Source organism: Ochotona princeps, chromosome 10, assembly GCF_030435755.1.
Source record: "Ochotona princeps isolate mOchPri1 chromosome 10, mOchPri1.hap1, whole genome shotgun sequence".
Lineage (NCBI taxonomy): Eukaryota > Metazoa > Chordata > Mammalia > Lagomorpha > Ochotonidae > Ochotona > Ochotona princeps.
The window spans coordinates 73,162,475-73,170,765 of NC_080841.1; the positions used below are offsets into that span (position 1 = coordinate 73,162,475).

Below are 8,291 nucleotides of genomic sequence, written 5' to 3' on the forward strand. Positions count from 1 at the left end.
TCTTTCTGTCTCTCCTCCTCTCTGTAAATTGGACTTTGCAATAAAAATTAATGAATCTTTAAGCAAAAAAGAAGGGGTCCAGAACAATGGCTCAACTGGCTAATCCTCCACCTCGAAATGCCTTGATCCCATATGGATGCCAGTATATGTCCCTCTGTTCCTGCTTGTGGGCTGGGAGAGCAGCGGAGCATGGCACAAAGCCTTGGAACCCTGCAGTGGGCAGTTCATATCATCTTTCAAGGGAAATTTTTATTCCTTTGAAATAGCGATTATAAACAAATAGTGCAGCTGGGTACACATGTGGTCACCAAAAGGAAGAACACGACACAAGCCATGCGCAGCAGCTAGCATGGTAGCTGAAGGAGAAGTGATGATTTCAATTGTACGGTAGTGAAGAAGAGAGGTACAACCAGCCAGCTGGATTTGTGGATCCCAGGCCTGGGGGGAAGTCTCACTTAGGCCCTTACAAAAGGATTACGGTGCAAATTATCCCGGAAACATCATAAAGAAGCACGTTGGTCAGAATGTGACCCCAGCTGTGAACCAAAGCAGGGCAGTGAAACCACCAGGAAGGCCTTTGATACGTGGTCATTGGCACCAGCAAGGCAAAGAAGTGACCTACCTCTGTGTTGACCAGCCTAACACCTCTTCAGAGGAACTGAACTGAGGTCTCCTTCTGACTTTATTTCGCGCAGTTGTTTGGTAGTGCTAGTTCTTAACTCCTCCAGCTGCGTTCACACGCGGCCTTCACCAGGCTGTTTCCTCATTGACAAGTATTCCAGGAATATGGGTCTGTCCATGTGCATTTTCTCAAAAATCCAGTAGAGGGCATTTGTTTTTCCCCAGTAAATCCAGGTTCTCAAGTCATAGGATTGAAATCCATTTGTGTAACTAACTGTGCACTTTTTGGCCTGTAAATTAGTCTTGCCTTACTGAAGTACAACTTTTTTTTAATGAAAAATCACTTCCATTTCATGCTTAAGTATTGTAAAACTAAGAAAGTAATTTCTTTCTTTTTTAAAGATCTTATTGTTATTGGAAAGTCATATTTTACAGAGAGGAGAGACAGAAAGATCTTCCTTTCACTGCTTTATTCCCCAGGTGGCCAGAGCTGAGCAGATCCACATCGAGGAACCAGGAGCCTCTTACAAGTCTCCCACGTGGGTGCAGGGTCCCCAGGCTTTGGGTCCCTGTCCTGAACTACTTTTCCGGGCCACAAGCAGGGAGCTGGATGGGAAGCAGGGCCACTAGGACACCAACCAGTGTCCTGATGCACGCAGGGCGAGGACTTCAGCCACTAGGCTACTGTGCCAGGGCCTCGATTTCTTTTATACCAAATGCACAAGTGTGAATAAAGTTAAAGAAACACCTGAAGTACTGCATCTCTCGTTGGCCACGCTGCTGTTAATCTTCCTCATCAGAACCTCACCAGTACCACAAGAAGAGTAAAGCAGGGGCTGGTGCTGTGGCTCAGCTGGCTAATCCCTCTCCTCTAAGCACTGGCTTCCCATGTCGTCACCAGTTTGTGTCCCAGCTACTTCACTTCCCCAGCCAACTTCCTGCTTATGGCCTGAGAAAGCAGTGGAGGATGGATCCTGCACCTGTGTGGAAAACCCAGCATTTTGGGCTTTTCCAATGAATTCAGCTGAGTCCCAAGTTGTGTAGTGGCTTGGGTTTCAGTCCGCCTGGGGTGTGTTCTGATTTGCTGTTCCTCCTGCAGAGGGGCTGGCGGAGGGATTGCTGTTTCTCAGTTTCCTTTGGCAGGCAAGTGCAAACTGAATCACATACATAGAGGCCCTCATCTCGTGGGCTTCAGCTCTGGAGAGACAGCAAGTAACATACCTGATAGATCAATGTTGCTGCTGTGCAGGTGTGGGCTCTGGCTGTGTTACTGGGGCACACCACATTAGCCTGGGTCCACAGCTGTGATTGGATCACTTTTCAGTTTATGCAGAGCTTTGAACAAGAACTTGAACATTTAACTTCACATTTCTTTATGATTTTCCCACTGCATGCTGTGTAGCTGCTGCTTGGTAAACATGAGCCCTCTCATCCTGGGCTACCATTCCTTACTTAGACATTCACGCAGGGAGGAGTTGTCAAGTTTCAGAACCACATTTATGGAACATTAAATTTTAATTGTCCAAAGCAATGTCAGTGAGAGAACATCCAGAGGACCCGGAACTCTGTAAGGGTAGAGGCCACCTGGTGGGTGGTCAGTCGGCCCCCTCTGCAGGAGTAGACGTCAGCACATAGAACGTGAGAAGCAGAAGGTATGTTGTGTGATTCCTACCGAGATGCAGGGCATGGTGAGGAGAATTTATCGTTCCTAAGCGATGGCAACCTTGTTGCTGCATGTCTACCAGAAGTGAGAAGTGGCAGGAGCTGAGATGGTGCCCGTGTGCTCTGGGCCAGGGCCTGCCCGGGTGAGCGTTCTCCTGACGCACGTGTGACCCAGACGTGGACATGGTTTCTCTCAAGCAGGGGATGAGACACTAATCTGATGGCTTTTCTTCTATTTTTCTCTTGCAGTTTGAATTATTCTATAGCCAGCATTTCAGTGGAAGGAAACTCACCTGGTTACATTATCTTTGCACAGGTAAAATGTTCCCAGCTGTACCTGGCGTAACAACATCCCCTGTTAAGATCATGTTGATCTGGGAAGAGGCTGCTTTTCACCTGCTTAGAGTTGTAACCTGTTCTTCATGTGCTGAAAGCTGCTCATGACACATTCCAAGGGTAGCATGTTTCAATAGGATTTTAAAATTGGGCTGCTTTTACAGACGTTTTATGAAATTTGTGACGACTACTTAAATGCAGTCTTGACAGGCCGGTCCTCCTGAACACTCAGTGTGTGAGAGGGCAGGTCCCCTCAGTGCTACTGCCTACACCAGGATGAGGCTTTCGTCTGTGGCAATGCCACGAAGCCACGTGTATTGTTTCTTGAGGAAGTTCTCTGCTTAATTTATGGTCATCTCCAGGATAAGAATTGGTTAAAAGTGTTTTCCCTACTTGTCCCTATCCTATACTCTGATTTCTCTTCAGGTCAAACAAATCTTTCGCCTAGTTGTCCCAATCCCAACAATCCTAATTGAAAACTCTGACCAAAGTTAGTGGAGGTGGCCATTGAGTTTTGGGACCTCAAAAATCCTTCCTTATTTAACTAGTCTCAATGTGAGAGTTAGTAACTACACCCAGAGGGGGCACACTCTCAGGGTGGCTTCAGATGAAGCACAGACTTTCCTGAGTAGGTTTCATGCTGTAGGACTCAGATACAGTGCGGGCGTGTGCGTGACTGTGTGCGAGCTGTGCATGTGTGTGTCCTAAAACCACAGCACTATGCCCTGGGAGGCAGCCGGCACATTTGAAATGGAGCAGAGCAGGACTGTGTCTTCCCTGACTGCACAGCAGCTTTGTCAGTAGGGAAGGGGCCTGCCTGTTTGTCTCTCTTCCTATGCCTGTTTGCTTCTGGCAAAACAGCACAGTACAGATAGAGCCACAAAGCAAGTCCTGTAAGCTTATGGAACTTGCTGGAACCATGCTATCCTCACTCCCTCCTTCTGATTGTTGCTCATGTTTATACCCACAGCACCATGCCTAGCCCCTGGCACAGAGCGAAACAGAATCACTATGGTTAAACCACTGTGTGGTTAGCGGGAAGGGCTTCACAGGCATTTAAGAAGCAGTTCCCCCTCCCCTCACAGTATCTGTCCTGGCTCCAGGTGAAGTGAAGATGAACTATCTGGGCAAGCCGTATGTTGCCATGGTGACCACGTACCAAATGGCTGTTCTCCTTGCGTTCAACAATAGTGAAACCGTGAGCTACAAGGAGCTCCAAGACAGTACTCAAATGAATGAAAAGGAGCTGACAAAAACAATCAAATCATTACTCGATGTGAAGATGCTTAATCATGACTCCTCAGAAAAGGTATGTGGCGCATCCCCGATGGTCCTGGGCGGCCTGTACAATGCTTTCTCTCGGGACATTTGCAGCTAATGGTGGGGCTGCAGCTAGCGGCCCCTGCTGTGCCATGGCAGGACCATACTTCCAGCCAGGAACTTCAGGAGCCACACCAAATGTTCTGGAAGTGGCTGCCTCCGCGTTTTACCTTATCTGCTGTGCTGAGCCAGCTGAGTGGAAAGCTGCTGAGGAGGGTCCTTCTGGAGGGTCCAGTGAACCAAGTGTCTAAAGCGCAGCTGGCCCTAAATCTCTCTGCATGGTTCTCCTGTGGATCTGGTTCTGATTTCATGGTTCTTCAGCAGAGCGTGGCAGCCTGTGACATGCACACAGAGGTCAGCCTGCTGTTAACCCACCAAGTGCCGGGCTTTCCTTTATGCAGCGTTGTAGCCTTTGAACCACCAGTGGGGAGTGACTGCTCCCTTGATGTCCTCAGAGGTGCCCTGTGCACAAGACAGCAAAGCCAGGCTCCGGGCTGGCACAGGAGCCCCAGGCACATTGTGTGTCTGTGGCGGGGTAACGCTTGAGGCAGCGTGAAGAGCAGCAGATGTGGGCACTTATAAAGCAAAGCTCTCTCATTTTGGTGAAGTTAGCAGCCCACAGCTTTTAAGTTCATTGTTTCGTTCTGCTTTTTACCTTTTCAAGCGATTGTTTGAGTGCCTAATCTTTACCTTGTTTAAACAATATTTTTATTGCCCAGAAATTTATACGGTAATATCAGTTGATCAGATGCACCTTAAATCTCGGTTAGCAGCAGAATTTCTCAGGCTGACTGCTGCCATAAGCACTGCGCTGAGAGGGGCTTCCTCCCCCAGCTGGAGCAGCCGAGATTCTGCAAGGTGGGAGCCCCACTGAGAGGCCACCCTGGGTCTCACAGGGGACTGTCTAGCTGCCAGCCTGCTCAGCCAGCTCACCCAGGGCTGTGCCTTATTCTCATAGCACCGTGTGGTGTGGTCACAAGCTTTGGTGTGTCCTAAGAATTAGAATTTTCGCTTCTCCTCATTGAAGCCAAATGGCTTACCTGTTTTCTGGAAGGTGGAGCACTCATGTGTTAGCAGAAAATAACACATGCTGGCAGATGTACAATTAAAATCTTTTTTGTGTGTTTAACAAAGGACAGTTGTTATACGGCTTGCCCAGATAGTTCTTTTTGCTGGGTCAATATAATTGCATATTTGCAGTAAGCTCTTTTTCAGTGATTGTTTGTGTAAATAAATGATTTTACCTGCAGGAAGACATTGATGTGGAATCCTCATTTTCACTAAACATGAGCTTCAGCAGTAAAAGAACCAAGTTTAAAATCACTACATCGATGCAGAAGGATACACCACAGGTACGGCTCGTTTGCAGCGTCAGACCAGGGAACAGCTAGGCACACAGCTTGGCCTGGGTGGGACCAGAGAGTGGCCAGCCATGGAGCTTGATGGCGACTGTGGGACAAGGGAACAGCCAGGCACACACCTTGGCAAGGGTGGGACCAGGAAATGGCCGCCAGGTGCTGCTCGAGCACTTGTTAGGTGTGTGACTCGACCATTCTCTCCCAAGATATTCCCACCCAGGTAGGTCTGTTGATCTCTGATCAGCACTATGGCTCAGTGGCTAAATCCTCGCCTATAGAGAGCTGGTTTCAAATCAGCTCAGGTCCAGACTTGGGGTGTGAACCAGCAGACAGAAGATCTTCCCTTTTTTTCCCTCTGTATGTTGGCCTTTTTTTTAAAATTTTTCCATTTTTTTTATTATATTTTTGACAATCTTTACATAGTTAATTAGGGTAAGAAGGTTCAAGGGCTACAGGAAAGTGGGTAAAACTATTATTTCCATATTGTTTCCTTCATGCATCTGAGGTAAAGGGGGATATTGTGAGAGAAGCCCCACCCAGTCTCCCACCCACCCCAGGTCTCTGATGTGGGGCATGCTCCGAGGGTCTTGCTCAAGTCTTTTTTTTTTAAGATTTATTTATTGTATTACAAAGTCAGATATACAGAGAGGAGGAGAGGCAGAGAGGAAGATCTTCCGTCCGATGTTTCACTCCCCAAGTGAGCTGCAACAGCTGGTGCGCGCTAATCCGAAGCTGGGAACCAGGAATCTCTTCTGGGTCTCCCACGCGGGTGCAGGGTCCCAAAGCTTTGGGCCGTCCTCGACTGCTTTCCCAGGCCACAAGCAGGGAGCTGGATGGGAAGTGGAATTGCCGGGATTAGAACCGGCACCCATATGAGATCCCGGGGCTTTCAAGGCGAGGACTTAAGCCGCTAGGCCACGCTGCCGGGCCCCTTGCTCAAGTCTTGATAGTTCAACCGTTGTGAATTGCTGCCACTCTCACCACTCCGAGCACGGTGAGGTCGTTGAAGAATCCGCTGATAGACGTAGTCCATCATAGAGTCTCCATTTGCCCAGTTTTTCACTGCCGAGATATGGCTGAGGTGTTCTGTCCTCTGTCTGAGCACCTTTTTCAGCTGGAACATGGGGACAGCGTCTGGTTCCAGGTGGATGATGTTTGGGCAATAGTTGTGTGACACAGCATATCCGAGTAACTTGATTAGAAATGTAGACCCACTCTCAAGCACAGCTCACTGACTCTTCAAATTTTGGTTTTCCTTCATAAAACAGGAAATGGAGCAGACGAGAAGTGCTGTCGATGAAGACCGGAAGATGTACCTCCAGGCTGCCATAGTTCGTATCATGAAGGCACGGAAAGTGCTTCGACACAATGCCCTCATCCAAGAGGTGAGGGGGGCTACCGGGGCAACAGGGATTCCTGTCTCTGACATACTAAGGCCGTGGGTGAACTTCACATCAAGGAGGGCTGCAACTTAGAGATCTAAAACCTAGTGAGTGATTTGGTCACATCAAAGATTCTGTTCATTTCTGAGCAAGCACGGAGCATGTTGTGGTGCCTGCCTGACCCCCCCTGGTGGAGCAGGGAGCAGCATGCTACACGGCAGCCCCATGGGGCCCCTGGGCTAACAGGGCAGACATGCATTGTTGAAGTAGCTATGCAGATGCACAGAGAGTGGCTGGTCATGTACTGCACCAGGGTTCTGCGTGCAGAGTCCCATCCTGGGGGTGCTGGGAGGCCGGCTGGAGGCAGTGGTCTCTGAGCAAAGGGATGGGAGTTGGGGCATGGAGATATGTTTAGGTCACTTGGTTCACTTGGTTTCCTCTGCGTTTTAGTTCCTACACAATACAAATGGCAGGCTTTTCCCTGTTATGTGAAAGTTCTCTTGGCTCCCGTGTCCATCCTGACAGGTGTGATTTCCTCTTCTGGTGACATGATCTGGGTCCCCTCCTCCCATCCTGGGTGGTGGTGCTCAGTCTAACTGACCGAAGTTGGAGGCACTCCACGGCCAGCAGGCCGCACGTCTTTGCTCTTTTCCGGCGGGCAGCCGTGGTATAACGTCTTTCTCTCCCGCAGGTGATCAGCCAGTCTAGAGCCAGGTTCAACCCCAGCATCAGCATGATCAAGAAGTGCATCGAGGTCCTCATCGACAAGCAGTACATCGAGCGCAGCCAGGCGTCTGCAGACGAATACAGCTACGTCGCGTGAGGCCTCACGCCCAGTGCGCACGGAGACCGGTGCCGTTGGTGTGTCCTGTGGGAAGGCGGGCCTGGGCCCATCACCTGGTCACTCGGCAGCCCCCGTTTCTCTGCTGTTTACAACATCACCAGTGCCACGTCATGAGCGTCAAAGAAAATGCCTAGAGAAGATTCCAAGCTCATGTCATTGTGACATTTCTTAAAACTCTGTTCAGAGAATGAGTGAAGTGTTGCTGACATGTGGAGATCGGGTCGGGTGCCATGCTTCTCCCCCTCATGTTTGCAGTTGATGTGTCGGTTTTTTTTTTTAATGTATCTTAAAGGACATAAAATAATAAAAAAAGAACCTTAAATATTGTAATATGACAGATAACCTAATAATTGTATCTACATTAAAATGACAAACATGATAATGCTGCTTGTCAAATAAAAGAAAAATAAAAAAATAGAATGCCTTCTTTCATGCAGAGGGAGTGTAACAAGCGCTCCCAGTGAGCATTTGGGCCTCGGCCAAGCCAGCAGTGCAGCGTGAGTGGCGTTCTGGGCCCAGGGGTCACCTCCCTCCCACCTGAAGCCACCGCGAGAAGGCGCAGCTCCGCAGCTCCATCGGAAGCAGCGACCTGGGGGTGAGTGTTGTCAGTACTGAGGGTGGGATTCCACTACTGTGGCAGTACCACAGCCTGACACCCCTCACGCTGGACCACACTGGGAGGTCCCAGGTGGGCTCAGAATCTGTAACCAGGAAACCAGGCCCGAGTTACATAGGTACAGATATACTGTTTATTTAAGTATCAACAGT

General features: G+C 49.1%; 1 protein-coding gene across 2 annotated transcripts in view; it reads left to right on the top strand.

Moving 5' to 3' along the window:
- Window positions 1–7,924, top strand: part of CUL2 (cullin 2) — a 45,639-nt gene extending 37,715 nt beyond the window's left edge. For both annotated transcript variants that reach the window (XM_004588425.3, XM_058669627.1), the window contains exons 17-21: window positions 2,533–2,599; window positions 3,723–3,928; window positions 5,190–5,291; window positions 6,566–6,682; window positions 7,371–7,924. In XM_004588425.3, the coding sequence (XP_004588482.1) occupies window positions 2,533–2,599; window positions 3,723–3,928; window positions 5,190–5,291; window positions 6,566–6,682; window positions 7,371–7,502 (624 nt within the window). In that variant the 3' untranslated portion in view covers window positions 7,503–7,924. The remainder of the gene's footprint in view (window positions 1–2,532; window positions 2,600–3,722; window positions 3,929–5,189; window positions 5,292–6,565; window positions 6,683–7,370) is intronic.
- The last annotated feature ends 367 nt before the right edge of the window (window positions 7,925–8,291 follow it).